General features: G+C 39.4%; 1 protein-coding gene across 12 annotated transcripts in view; it reads left to right on the top strand.

Annotated features, from left to right (window-relative positions):
- The window catches only part of ARRDC3 (arrestin domain containing 3), a 124,638-nt gene that overhangs the window by 5,042 nt on the left and 104,139 nt on the right, over window positions 1-15,457 (top strand). For 7 of the 12 annotated variants that reach the window (XR_008315229.1, XR_008315226.1, XR_008315223.1 and 4 more), the window contains exons 2-8: window positions 419-500; window positions 2,703-2,850; window positions 5,133-5,235; window positions 5,627-5,883; window positions 5,990-6,152; window positions 6,761-6,915; window positions 10,424-11,299. Coding sequence is in view for 4 of the 12 variants with exons in the window: in XM_053290951.1 (XP_053146926.1) it covers window positions 419-500; window positions 2,703-2,850; window positions 5,133-5,235; window positions 5,627-5,883; window positions 5,990-6,152; window positions 6,761-6,915; window positions 10,424-10,480 (965 nt within the window). In the remaining 8 variants the exon portion in view is untranslated. Of the gene's footprint in view, window positions 1-418; window positions 501-2,702; window positions 2,851-5,132; window positions 5,236-5,626; window positions 5,884-5,989; window positions 6,153-6,725; window positions 6,916-10,423; window positions 12,975-15,457 lie in introns of those variants that run through there. The other 5 variants (XM_053290951.1, XM_053290952.1, XM_053290953.1 and 2 more) reach the window with 3 other exon arrangements.

Raw genomic sequence — 15,457 nt, 5'->3', positions numbered from 1 at the left:
CTAAGCAAATAGTAACACGGAGTTGACTTTTTAAATTAATCTAGTAAGTAGTTGCTACACATTAGGTTATTTGGGATACAATTTTTAATTTAAAAGAAACACCATTGAAACTATACAACACTGCCCTTAGACGCAATTTGGGTGGTCAGGGATGCACAGATTTCATTTATTTATTTAAAAAGATTATTCCTGAGAACCAAGCTAAAAAGTTTCTTGGGGATTAATTGCAGTTCAGTTAGTGGGATTTTAAAAAATGGGTCAGTGGGAATACACGTGTAAGGGTGTGGTCTGTGATTTTCACCCCTCCCCTTTAATAATGCTAATATTAATCCCATTCAGTGCAAATCACTTTTATAATTCTTATGGTATGTGTACAATATTTACAGGTGGAATAGCATATTGGGTTTTTCCTTCCTAGATGATGACAATTCTGAAGAAGGCCTCCACATCATTCATTCAGGACGGCACGAATATGCATTCAGCTTTGAGCTTCCACAGACGTAAGTATTTGTAATACTTGTGCCTGACACTTGCAGAGAAGATACTGACAAGAAATCTGTAAACAGAAAGTTCATAGGTTGAGATGTGGTGAGGATAAAAAAGAAAAAACCCTTTTCAATGGTCAGAGAGATTGCACTCGAACATGCTACAGGAGCATCATCCTAACAAACTATTAAGAGGTTGCTTTTAATCAAAGTGGTGAAACCATTAAAAACAGGACCAACCATTGCCCTCCTGCCAATCATTCCCTTTTAAAACCTGTTGCACATGTAGAATATGTCGTTTGCTCCATGACCTGTTTTTCTCATTACAAATGAGATAAAGGATTGATTATTAGTCCTTTTAGAGCTGCTGGCATGACTTCCCTTTGGTGCAGAGAGCTGTATAGTTGATGATGCTTCAATTGAACATGTTGAAACTGATCTGTCAGAAAGGCATAAATCAGAACAGAAATGGGCAGAATGAACACCACATTTATAAGATAGTTATTATATACAGAAACCGAGGAAGGAGGAGACTGGAATTATGTGGATGGATGGGTGGGAGAAGAGGAAAATTGGTAGATCAAATACAATCTTTGTAGTTTTCTTTAACAAACAATAAATAAATATGCATTCCAGAAACAGGAAATAAAATGGGACAACTCTGAAAAATTGTTCAGGGCCGTTAATTCAAATACTTGAATGAAAGTGAGAACTGTAATCATTTATAAACAAATTTTAACATTATGGGCTTAATTGATATGCACAGAATGTATAAATTGAGGAACATAAAGTGATTGGGAGTTATTAGGGAGGAGAGGAGATGTTCATAAAGAAAGTGAGACATAGACCAGACAGAAAACCTTGCAGCAATATGATATAGTTACTGCTTCAGAACCACACACTGTAGCATATGCAGAGCCTTATTCTGAGTTTCTGCAGTTTTCTAGCCTCTGTGGGATTCACAGGTTCTCAGCATCATAATAGGCTTGCTTTCCTAAAACAGCAGTGTTATAGAAGTTACAGTTACTACAGCCAGAATGCTGCTGCTGTTGAAAGCTCCAATTATGGACAAGGAAATAACTGTTATGGGCAAAAATAATCTAGTAGGAAAATTGCAACTAGAACAGCTTATACAGTGTAACCTGTAGAAATGTAACCTTCAAACAGAGAACAAGCACAAGAAAAGGTTGAATAACCTCATTGGTTTATGTTGCAGAATAGGGATGGAAATAATACTCGGGCATCAATGCCATCAGCTCAACTTTTAATGATATTGTTTTTAGGTTTCTTAAAGGCCTAATTCAGAAGAGTTTAGACTGTTAGCTAAAAAGAATTGTTCTGTTCTAATGTATGAAAGTAGTTAAGATTGCATAATTTTAATTCTGGTGTTCTAGGTGCATTCATAATACCAGTGAATCCAGGGAGACATCTTTCTGGCTAAAACAGCTCCTGTTTGTCCTTCAGTTAAAGCTCAGAGTAAAAAGGCTGCTGCTTTTGTCTAATGATACTGAAAGGCAGCTTTATTTAAAACACATGGAAAAGGGTTAGGAGAAAATAATTTTGCATATCTAAACTCCTGCTCATAACTTGTAGCTGTTAAGAAACAGCCAGGTAGTACATAAATTGAAGGAGCCAATGGCAATGATTTTGACCTTGAAAACATCTGTGATTAGATAGCTTGTGTGACTTTAGTACTTCTCATATTGGCTTTGGGCCCCTTTGGAGGTCAGCTATTTTAAAGCCATTTGTTGGCCTCATCTTACCTGGTGTGTTCCCTGTTTCCTAGATTTAAAAAGTGACCTCTTGTAAAATTACAGAATCTCTTGGCTTGATCCCCATCCCAGTCAAGCTGGAGCATTTGGATTTAAGCCATTTCAGTTACCGTTAGTCTCAATAGGACCAAATGGTATAAATCCAATAATTTCAACTTAACTGGGTTGTGGTTTGGGCCAATGCATCTTTGTAGCATATTACAGTGCAATTCCAGTACAGATATGGTCATATTCTGTAGATCTACTGAGCAATTCAATACAGAGATATTTCTCCCAAACTAATTGAACATGAAAATCCTGCAAACAAATTATGCTTGATTACGTACTATGATGCATTCACAGTACAGTACAATGTATTAATTATTACCCGCATTGAGTGTATACTTAAGTTAAACAACAAAAGAGACAAAGACTTATTCAGTTTTGACCTTTGTGTCCTGCACAGACCACTTGCTACCTCATTTGAAGGCAGACATGGCAGTGTGCGCTATTGGGTGAAAGCAGAATTGCACAGGCCTTGGCTTCTACCAGTAAAATTAAAGAAGGAATTTACAGTCTTTGAACATATAGATATCAACACTCCTTCATTACTGGTAAGAATTGACGGAATTACTCATTCTTTGTTTTTGGCATAAAAAATAGCAACACATGGTCCCTGAAATATCAAAACATGTAACAATAATTGTTAAGTACTGTGAAATATTTAAAGTATAAGTATATAACAACCAATAAGTGGTAGCATATCGCATACTAATTGAATCAAGTACTATTGAGTTGCTTATTTTTTTAAGTAATCTTTTAACTGTTCTAGTAAACATAACTTCTGTGTGGAACAGTTCTATTTCTGTAAGAAAGTTTAAGTTGAGAATTTCACAGCTTTGCAAAACAAGTGTAAAAAATATTGTACTGCAGTGCATTATTCATTATTCTACTACTGATAATTTACCTATCAAGTGGGGAGAAATGATCATACTTCTGTATGTTATAATAAAAAAAACATTTTTATAATATATTAAAATTTTATTAAGATTCATTCAATCTGACCTAAAACCATTTTTTCACTCTTGGTTTTTAATTAAATTGAATGTGTGAAAATGGAATATAAAGAAAAGTCCATTGAAACAGGGTTCTTTTATCTACTGCTAAAAAGTCGTATTATCTGAGACAACATAGGACCGAATCTAAAACTTACAAAAATCAACAGGATATTTCTATGGATTTTTGTGAGTTTGGGATAAGGCCCCTAACCTTCATTTTATTAGGGCAACAAGAAGGATATTATTAACTTTGGATACAATCTTACCCCAGCAATGTCAGAGGGAGTGATCCCATTGATTTGGATAGATGTAGGATTACACGCTATGGCAGGGTAAAAGAAGCAGCCTTAATGCAGGTGTCAGTGTTGAGACATAATGCCATGTGGAAGGTCATTTCCATTAAAACATAATAAATGCTTGCTGAGCCACACCTAGAGTAAAGGTTTTTGGCATTTCAAGTTTAGTCTGTTATTCTAAACATACTTGGAAATAAGTCCCACTGAAATTAAACATTAATAAATGTATCTGATGAAGTGGGCTCTAGTCATCAAAAGCTTGTGCTGAAATAGATATGTATTGGCCTCCAAAGTGCCACAAGATTCTCTGTTGTTTTTTAATAAATGGGTTTGGAATTCAGGCATACAGCTTTAACCCAGCTGTCTGATTAATCCATTTAAACCAAAATTAATTCATTGGGCACAAAGCTGTGGTCTTGAGCATGCTTACTTAAGAGAGAAACTTCTTCCTAAAATCATGAAGCATATGTATTTGAAAGTAAGTTCCACTGGTTGCAGTGGCGTTTATTCGGAAGGAATTATGGTTCGGATTAATAATTTCCAAACCAAATTTACTTCCAAGTGAACATATATAGAATTGGGCTTTATGGAAGTAAATTTACTTCACTTGGAAGTAAATTTACTAGAAGACGCCCTACTGAAAATTAGTAGCCTTTTAAAGTTACTCCTGAGTAGTAATATTGAGTAACTTAGTCTGGATGTCAGCCACTGTGCATAGAATTAAGCTCTATTTCTGGAGCTTAAGATCTCATTCTGGGAGTAAGGTCCATTTAAGACAGTAGAACTTACTTGTGAATAAACATGTATAGAAATTATCATTGGAGCCTAAATTTGGGCCTCAATTTAAACAGGTTGTAGAACAGACTATAAATTCAAATCTATTTTAGTTTTTTTCTCTCTCTAATGAGATTGCAATCCTAAACATGCATACTTGGAAGCAAGGCTTATTTAAATCCATGGAACATGTCCAAAAAAAACCAATGATCAGGCTGTTAGCCCTGTTATCTCCAATTGCAAGTATAGTGTTTTAAGGAGTTTGAGGATTGCATAGAAAGGTGATAACACAGAGAAAATGAGGATTAATGCTGAAACAGAGTCCCTGGAAAGCTCAACCACTTTTAGTATAAATAGCTTGCTTTTAAAATACCTCAGTGAGAGAGGCAACCTTCAGTTTCTACGTATCACTGTTCTGTAATATTAGGACACTTCCAGGTGTTAGCTTTCTTCTGCCTTGGTAGTGGTAACCAGCACCCTGACATGACAGCAGGACAGGTGTCAACTCTACCATAACGTGTGCTGATTGCTGCTAGCCCAGATGTATTAGTAGGATTAGCAGCCATCATGCACAAACAATAAGTGTAGGTTCAAACCTCCATGATCATATATACTGTTTTTAATAAAGTTTTTTCTGTGTCATGTCTGGGTTTGTGGTTACCTCTGCTGAAGAAGCTGCTGGAAGTACCCATACAAAATTAGTAGAGCCATGTAATGTTCAGTGAACTAAATGTAATTGTGAGTATATCTTTTCTCTTTTTCTTTCAGTCACCCCAAGCAGGCACAAAAGAAAAGACTCTCTGTTGCTGGTTTTGTACCTCAGGCCCAATATCCTTAAGTGCCAAAATTGAAAGGAAGGGCTACACCCCAGGTATGTAGCTCATGTTCTTCTGGAAAAGTAAATAACGGCAGTTTTATGGACATTCTGGATTAAGCAAAATAGAGGGTCCTGGATAACAGCTAGTCTATTTGGTCAATACATTAATAGTATATCTGTGTCTGTTTTAGCTATACATACGACACAATTCTGGGAGTAAGCTCTATTTAAGACACTAGAACTTCTGAGTTTGCAGTCAAAGCAAGTTTTGCCATTGAATTGCATGGATTAAGAAGTGTACTCACATTGTCTTGGTGGGGCTTTTCCATTGGGTGTTTTTAGTATTGACCAAATTCAGTAAGGGTAAAACTGTCAGTTGTAATAATATATGAATAGCATCCTCCTTTCCTCCCTTGTAATGTGTGTGTTCTCTGTTTCATTAAAGGTGAATCAATTCAGATCTTTGCAGAGATTGAGAACTGCTCTTCCCGGATGGTGGTGCCAAAGGCTGCCATTTATCAGACACAGGCATTCTATGCCAAAGGAAAAATGAAGGAAGTAAAGCAACTTGTTGCCAACTTGCGTGGGGAGTCCCTGTCATCAGGGAAGACAGAAACCTGGAATGGCAAACAGTTAAAAATCCCACCTGTCTCCCCCTCCATCCTTGATTGTAGTATAATCCGTGTGGAATATTCTCTAATGGTAGGAACCGTGATTAACTTTTTAATATTAAATACATAAATATAACTTTTCTTGATGGGCTTATAGGAGTTCAGCTTTTAATAATGTCTTATCATTTAACTTCTAGGTATACGTGGATATTCCAGGTGCAATGGACTTGTTCCTTAATTTACCACTTGTTATTGGTACCATACCTTTACACCCATTTGGCAGCAGAACATCAAGTGTGAGCAGCCAATGTAGCATGAATATGAACTGGCTTGGTCTGACACTGCCTGAAAGACCAGAAGGTAATTTGACTATAAAGATTCTATATTGTTCATTGCTGTGTTCTTTGATAGGCCAATTATTCTATGGGTATCTTATTAAGACCAGTCTAGATAATCCTCTTGCATAAAACAGCACAAGGAAAATCATCCACCAGGGATCTCCATGGTATTACAACTGAGGGAAGGTACAACCCCTTTTAATAGGGGTGACCTATTTCCCCAAATATGTGCAGATTTAGAAGAGGTATGGCAAACAATCCACAGATACTCAGCAAAATTTACACCGTTTCTTCACTTGTTTAATTATGTGGTTGTGGCTTCTGGTTGTTTCTCACCTAAAGTTGGGGAGATGACAATGCATGTATTTAATTCCTTCCCAGAGAATCCACCAAGAAGGTGGGTGTGCAAGAAGATTACTATGATCAAGCATGATAGTAAACTTGCTTTAGAGCCCAGACATAAATTTCCAAACATGTCCAGCACAGTTAATTAAAACTAAAATACCAGCAAGTGAGCCTTTCTTATATCTACCTTGCGCAAATCACAATATCTAAAGTTTAATATATTTGTTATATATATTTTGACATGCATAAGAACATTGTTCGAACTGCGTGTACTTTTGCCTTCAGCACCTCCTAGCTATGCAGAAGTGGTCACCGAGGAGCAAAGGCAGTCCAGCCTAGCACCTGTAGCTGCTTGTGATGACTTTGAAAGAGCACTTCAAGGACCATTATTCGCCTACATCCAGGAGTTCAGATTCTTGCCACCTCCACTTTATTCTGAGGTAAGCTTATACACATGTAAGGTCTCTGCATTTCATTTTAAAGTGAGTGTATGTTTGTGCCAGCTGTTTTTCCTTGGATATGTCCTAGACTACACTGGGCTGATTCAGACAACCCAACAAACCATGGCTTGTTGGATTTTGAGTGCAGTGGGAAGGAGTACTATGAGCCTGCATAGTAGGCTCCCTCTTTCCAGCATTGAGCTGTGATGCAAGATTCCTGGTTGGCTAAACCACAGCTGTCCGTGTCATCAAAACCGAGGAGCTGTGGTTTAATTGCAGTTTACAGATCAGGTTATGAAACTAAATCAATTCTGGTTTATAAACAGCAGTTAGCTCCAGGTTCAGACAACACACAAAGCTGTAAACTAACCAGAATTCTTCCCTTGCAGCTGGGTGTGCAAGGAAGGAGGGAGCGCACAAACAAAGCCCTCCTTCTACTTTTGTGGCCCAATAAATTATAGCTTGTTGGACTGCCTGAACTAAGCCTCTGTGAACACCTGATGTAGTCGATGCTGTATCCTGGGCAGTGTTGTTGATTAGAGCTCTGCTCCAGATTTCATCCTGGAAAAGTTTCATTCTGGCAATTGAAAACTGTTAATTAATGTGCCTTGAAATGTCTGTCTAGGAATTGTAAGAAATGTTGTCCCATTTAATCAAAGGCATTCTGAGGTCCTACCCCTGAGTGAGGCCCAGTGCAGATCTAAACTATAGTTAAGGGACTAGAAGCCTAATTCAGTGCTTCATTTTTCCGCAAACTTGTACACTCCCTCCTCTCTCTTCTTGAATGCAGATTTGCCCCTCTTTCCTTCTCAAAGCTAACCACGATTAATGATTACATTTGTACCAAAGTTAAAGCTAGCAGTGGCTAGCTACAAACCAGAGAGGCTCTTCTCACAATCCATGAGAAGAGCCTGGATGGGGTTTGCGGGGAGAGTGGGCTAAGCCCGCTCTCCCTGCGGATGAGCAGTCAGTCTGCTCTGGATGGCTGAACCAGCCGCCTACACGACTGTCGGCTCTGTTACAGATGGGGCTGGGGGAATCGGCCACGCGGCCCCCGGAAGCTCCAGCATGCCCTGCATGAGCACGCAGGGCATGCTGGAGAAACCCCCAAGCCGGAAGGCTGCTTTTAATAATAATATAATAATAATAAATTCGATTTATATACCGCCCTTCCAAAAATGGCTCAGGGCGGTTTATAAAGAGAAATAACAAATAAGATGGCTCCCTGTCCCCAAAGGGCTCACATTCTAAAAAGAAACATAAGACACACACCAGCAACAGTCACTGGAAGTACTGTGCTGGGGGTGGATAGGGCCAGTTACACTCCCCCTGCTAAATAAAGAGAATCACCACGGTAAAAGGTGCCTCTTTGCCCAGTTAGCAGGGGTAAGCCTCTCGGTTGGGAGTCTACTCATGAGTTACTCACGATCGTAGAGCCTGGGTTAGTGAAGTACTTGCTCTGCTAACCTGGGCTTAGGGGAGGGTTACTTAAGTGGGTTAACTGCTTGGAGGCCATTGGGCTCGCCTGCGAGCCCAGTGGTTCTCACAGTCAGGCAAAATCGGGCTAGGCTCCCCTAGCCCGATTTCACCTGATCATGGGAATAGCCTCAAAGTTTGCAAACTTGAATCTAACTATGGTTGTAAACTATATGATTATTATTATTAGCATTAAGATTGGTCACATATAATTCTGACCTTAAAGTGGGAGCTAATCTTGTACAGCTCAACAAATGGAAAGTGACATTATTACTTTTGTTGTTGTTAGAATATTTATATACCACTTTCCAACAAGATGTTCTCAAAACAGTTTACACAGAAGGGAATAAGATGGTTCCATTCCTCAAAAGGGCTCACAGTCTTTAAAAGCTAAGACACTAGTAACAGCCACCAAAAGAAGCCACCGCTTTAAAAGATGCCCTTTTGTCCGTTAGCAGGGGAAACACATGCCTGAGAGATGAGGGACTAGGGAAGAGTGTAGAAGCCCTCAGGGTACTTCTAATTTCCTAACCATGGTTAGGTGATAGGGCAATGGTATGTCTGCATTGGGCTTAAAAATATTTAGACGTGTTCCTTAGTGCCCTTCAAGTGGTTATTTTTGTTTTGTTTTGCGGTTTTTTACATGTGAATACTGCAAGCAAAAAGTGGGGGAAAGTAAGGTTTTTGTTTAGTTACTTCCATGAGTGTAATTTCCCACCTCCCTTTCACAAAATCTGCAGTGGAGTCCTAATTAGCAATACCATCCAGAATAAATCCGGGACTCCATTAGCTGTTCACAGTGGATCTGTTCAGGCAATCCAACGTGTTGTTACTGATTGAACCATGAATATGGCAAGAAGGAGCACTGTGCTTGTGCATCTCCTCCTCCCCTCGTGCATTTGTGCTGAGCCTCTTCTCCCCAGGTTCTACTGAGCTCCTCCTGTTACTTCCTTGTCAGTTGAATCTTAACCCATGACAAACGTTATTGCAAAAATTTAACATAAACAACAAAGTCATTCACACAATCAAAAACTGCCTGGGTTTGGGAGCTGTGTGTGCTCTCAATTTTCAGTTGTGTGGAAGCAAGGTAGGAGAAAAAGCTACCCAGGTTTTCCTCCAACCTTGCTTCCACACAACCAAAAGATTGGAGAACACAGCTCCCAAACTTGGGGGTAGAACCCAGTTTTTGATTGTGTGAATAACCTCAACGATTATTTGACATGTGACCATTTTTAATGAATTGTTAAATGAAAGAACCCTACCAAGCTCCTTGTTAACGAGTATTTGCCTCTCCAACAAAAATACCTATAGATTACCACAATAGTACACACTTGTTGCATTCTAAAAGCCAGTAAATGGAACATACCTGCACTTTAGCTGTGTTTGTTCTATTGAAATTAACGTAACTAGCTTGACTGGCGCACAGTATCTGCACGCTAGTACTGTATTGCTCCCCTCACCCCAGAGACCTCCCCACCCTCACTTCAGCCTCAGATTCCTCCGCTCCTCCTCCTCCTCCTCGCACACCTGGAGCGGCTCCTAACTGGAGCTCCAGCGCTGCCTCTGACTAGGCTCAACACCCGCATGGCTCTGCGCCCCGGCACCTCCAGCGTGCAGCGCATGTATTCCACACACCTCCAGCGTGTGCCACACATCACCTCAGTGTGCGTTTGTGTGTGTGTGTGCGTGTGTGTAGAGAGAGAAAGAGAGAGATTGAGGTTATGCTGGTATAAATGCAATTACCCCAATTGGCTTTCTTTATGTTTAGCAGCCTTACAAACTTTAGCTGAACATAGGAACACATCAATGAGCAAGGCCACACTAACTGTTAATACTGTAAGATGTTCTTAAAATGCCTATTAACCAAAACAAATATGCAAAATTGTAAAATAATTCTGAATGTTTTTTCCCTCAAGTACATTTTTAATTTTAATCATTTACCTCCATTATTAATGTTCCTTATTTGTTGTGTTAGGGGTTTTTTTTAGGAGAAAGCATTAACTTTTTGTCTTTTTTTAACTATTTCACTTAGATTGATCCAAATCCAGATCAGCCCTCAGATGACAGGCCATCCTGCCCCTCCCGTTGAAGGAATGCCTCATAAGAAAAGTTGACTTGGATCTGAATTGTATCTTTGCCATGTTGAGGATAAAGGCATCCTATTGGAGACACAGTTTAAAAGGAAGTTCTTGCCTAAAAGAAAAGGTGAAATAATGAAACAACCTGTGATTATGCTTTTGAAGCCTACAGCAACATCATAGGACTGCTCTTCATGCTTGAAGATCTGAGCTTTTCCTCCCTGTTGTATACTGGCACATACTAAGAGCAGCCTTAATAGCCTACACTCGTGTCAAAACACTCACCGTATTGCAAGAGGAATAACTTCCTCTTTTGATTTGAAAATTTGCACATGCTCAATGCTTATGTTGTGCGGTTCAGTGTCACTACAGCTTTTTCTCATTTACGTTGGACTGTTGTTACCCCCTTCTAACTTGTTTGTGGTCCGCACAACAAGGAGCGAAAAAAAGCTTTGAAAACTTTATGATGACAAATGCACTGACTTTTTTTTATTTAGAAAAACAAACAATATAGCCTGGACTTTTCCTGCATATGCACATGCTCAGAATTGTCCCAGTAAGACTGATCCATGTATCACCTCTTCAGCTTGGATCCTGTTGTGGATTTATTACAAACATCAAATGCCTTCAAGCCAATCCTTGCTGTATGTTTTGCAGCCTACTGTAGTAGATAAGCAACAGATAAGTGGGGGGGAAATAACAGAAGGAAACGAATAGGAGTTTTTGTCAAGATTGTATACCTTCTTGATTCCTTCTAAGAATTTGTTGCCTTTCTACTATTACCGCAAAGAAGAATTTTGTTACAGACTGCCTAAATCACTTAATCTCAGGTGAACTCATCACTTGCCAAAATGTTGAAATGCTATTTGTGTTTATGTTGCACTGTTGACAGTTTTCTTCCTGTTTTTGTTACTTTGTTTTATTTGGAAAGGTGGATTTGGGAAAGGGACATGCACAAAAGTACCCATCCTCATTTCTTATTATATTTCAAGAACATAAGACACAATTAAGAGTTTGGTCAAAGTATGAACATGTATCACCTAAGAGTTTCTGGAGAAACGTTGTGTATTATTTCCATAGGGGTTTCTCAGCCTGTGGGATGGGTATAGAGAGTAAATTTATTTTTATACATAGTTATCCCATGACCACATATTTGTATAAAATATTTGTAGTAAACTTTTAGTCACTTCTTTCAAATAGGCAATATATTTCAAAGGACAAGAAGAGTGTCATTTTAGAACAGATTTCCTGAGTGTTTCGTGGATAATGTTCTCTCAAAAACCTATACTGACACAGAATATAAAAATTAAGAGCCATAATTAGTTGGCAGAGAGTTGCTTTAATTGCAAAATTCAGAGTGGAGTTCAGCACAAATTACAAAGACTCAACTGCCAGATAGGTATGAGGGCTTTTTTTGACACAATGCTAGCACTTCAAAATTAAAGATATAGATTGACGCACAACTCTCTTGAAAAAGAAACTCACAACTGATTTTTATTGAAAGCAGTTGGTCTGATAAGTTCAGAATGATCACAGTATAGCTCTTACATTATTTAACTTCATAACAAGGCTGGTTTTAAAGTTGCTTCCTCTGGGGTGAAACTCCATTGATCAATTTCTGTCTTGCTGTTGAGGTTTCATAACATACAGGATAGGCTTTTCCATAAGTGGCCTTCAAGAAAACATGGACGACTATTCATGTTTGAACAATAACAGGGTGATAAATAAACAGTATAAAAAAATGAGTCGCGTTTTAGGTGATTCAGTTAAAGAGTTTGGCCTGCAGCAAGCAAACTCAAGATACTGCATAATAAGGAAACTGAGTGATGGACTTCTTTTTTAATCTTGCTAAGCAATTTTGTGGATGTCCCTTTCTGCAGAAGAATAAAAAAAATATTTTTATGGCATAAAAGGGCATTTGGTGGTTTTACTTTTTTGTTTTCCTTTGCTGTTTTTGTTTCAACCAACTAGGGAACAATTGCTGTTATGCATAGCATTACATTTGTCACAGTACGATGGAACTTTCCATATGAAGCAGGATTGACCAATATTGTAATAATTGGCACAGCATCGCATTAACTTTGTGATCAGGTTTAAAATTGTAAACACTATCAAATAACATGGTTTACAAAAAAACCTCTTTTGTGGCATTACTGTTTTCTCTGATTTCACAAAGTATTGGTCAATTTCTGAACATTGTAAAATATGAGGTTCAGAGCTGTAGTCCAGTATTGAAAATAATCTCCTAATTTTTTTAAAAAAGAGGAGAAAAAAGTAAAATCAAAAATGTTAGAGAAACAAGTGCAATATTTAATGTTTGCTTTATAGATTATATTCAGTGGCTGTTTGTATTATATTTTCCTTTTTTATTTTATTTTATTTTTTTAGTTTGGTGCTGAATATGTCCTTGTAGACTTTGTTTCAAGAAAACAATATGTGGAAAACAATTTAATTTTTCCTAACGCTCTTCCTTGTGGATAATAAACTTTTCTTTCTTTTTTTTTTTACAAAAAAAGGTTTTAAAGGATTTTATATTGAGAAACAAAAAGTAAATGGTTCTCTTAAAACTATATGGGTTTGAGCCATTCTGCTGCAGATGCAGCACTTGCATGCAGAGGGGTCATTGTAGAGTGCAAGGGAGCCCTATTCCCTTCCGTCATGCACAGATGACCACACTCTTAGAGGCGGCCGGTGAGGGTGGTGCTTGCAGGGTGGCGAGAGGTACCTTTAAAGAAGTCATTACCTTTGATACCTCCAGCACCTGCAAGCCACTGCAAGCAGCGGCACCCCAACCAGCATCCTATATGGTGGCTCTGCATGGGATGCTGGGTGGGGTGCCACAGCTTGCGGCAGCTCGCAAGTGCCAGAGGTATCACAGGTAATGACTTTTTAAAGGTATCTCTTGCCCCCGGCCCCAGCACCACCCTCACTGGCTGCCTCCACCCTTAAACACCATTATAGGGATGGGAACAGGTCTGTGCACATCTCTCATATTTCTGTTCAGCCTGGCCATCTACTTGGTGAAGGTGTGCAATCTCACAGAGCCTTGACTGATCAAAGGGGTTAGGCTGGATGGGGGAAATGGAAGGTGTGTACAAGCCTCCCATTCTCAACAGTGGCCTGGTGTAGCCTTATGCACACATGATAAGAAGGATGGAGAAAACAGGGCATTATGTCCTATAACAATCCCCTCTAATGTGTTGAATAGGGTGGGTGAGAGAGAGAAATTATGGCAAACGGAGTAACTCGTTCACCATTGAAGAAACACATTAATTTTGGTAATTAACTGCATGTGTTTCATTGCAAGAAAGAAGCAATTTTTCATTGGAAAAATGTTTGCACACCAGATAATTGAATTCTCAACACTGGTAATTCTGCATAAATTTGAAATATGTTTCCAGCAATGCTGCAAGGTGATTACTCAGTTCCAATACTGTTTAGCTTGGTATAGGCCATATTTACAAAAGCAATATCCCCAATATTCTTACTCATCAATGGTTACCCTAAAGTGTGGAAAAAAGAGTTGCACATTAAGATTTGGAGCTGCCTCTAGAGTTTGTTGACATCTCCTACTTCAAGGGATTTATCAGTAACAAAAACAGCATGCTAGTGAATTATAACCAAGAGTGTATTCTAACACTTCAAATATCCATGTGCACTACCAATTATGTAAGGGCACATTCCAAAAATACACTTATGCTGCAGAACATTAACATTGCATTCCCTTGAAACTTCATTGCTCCTCATGCTCATACAGTGCATCTCTAGTGGTTTGATACAGCCAAGATAGCTTCCACACTCTTTGTTTAAGACTAAAGGCTTACATCCATTATCATTGTTTATTGCTTACATGGGATAGGAATTTCATATATAAATAGTTTGGCTTCAGTGGAATACCAGGAAAATACTAGTACTGTTTCAAACAGTAAGTTTCAAAAAGTAGTGTTTCAGTAAGCAATCGTGTGGGCATTATATAAAAGGTCCAATATTCATCTGTCTTATAGTCAAAAGAACCTAACTTAAATTTGCAGATTCTACTTTCTCTCCTGGAGAAGAAAGGGTCTCTTTCTTCCTCTTTAGTTCTGTCCTGTAATGGATAGCTAGGTGTATGATAGCACAATATGACTGAACCACTGACAGCCTAATAATTCATTTTGTGACAGGTGGTGTCATTTTGTAGGCCTATTGTATGGTTTGCAGGACAAGACAAAGAGGGGATAGGATATAACATGAGTCATAGAGGTCATTCACATGACCAGGTGGGCGGAGGGGGAGGCTGGATAAACACACCTCCTCCCCCCTCCCGGACACCTGAGTTCTTGTTTTGGGAGTGCGAACTGCGCTCCCAGATGAGCAGTGCTGTGTGGAGAGCACAGTTCCAGAGGCCGGGATGACACGTCCCAGCTTCTGGGAATCCCACAATGCACCACACAACATGTGTGATGCACTGGGGCATTCTCCCAAGAGATGGGAGCTCCAGGCACCCGGCTCTGTGTGTGTCTGGGCTGGAAGCAGTCTGGCTCGCACACAAGTAGGAAGCCCGGGCTAAGGGTTTGCTTGCTCCCTTAACCTCAGCTAGCAGCTGGGCTAAAAAGCCAGGTTAGGCGATGCTGGCCCACAAGGATCAGGCCTGATCCCAGCAGTTCTCACATGCAACCTAACCCAGGCTGAGGGTGCCTAGCCTCCAGGCTTGGTTTAGACCAAGCTGTGCATGAGAACAGCCTCATTGTGTTGTATCAGTGTGAAGGAGAAAACGTTCTGTAGTCAGGGGCAAGAAGTCAGGTGGTTTTTGTACCAGTGGAGCACCTAAGAGGGTGCAACTACACCACTGCTATTGCACCAAACCAGACCTGCACATCAGGCATAAGCACGGCAGAAGGGGCAGCTCTATATGATCAGACATGATCAGCACCTGAGCAGCCCTTGCAGATCATGGATTAAAAGAAGAAATGCTATGTTGCACATCAAGTTTCAAGCTAGCATCTTCT

The sequence above is a fragment of the Hemicordylus capensis genome, chromosome 2 (assembly GCF_027244095.1).
Source record: "Hemicordylus capensis ecotype Gifberg chromosome 2, rHemCap1.1.pri, whole genome shotgun sequence".
NCBI classification, from domain to species: domain Eukaryota; kingdom Metazoa; phylum Chordata; class Lepidosauria; order Squamata; family Cordylidae; genus Hemicordylus; species Hemicordylus capensis.
The sequence above is the reverse complement of the archived record's forward strand: the minus strand, read 5'-3'. Positions and strand labels throughout refer to the sequence as shown.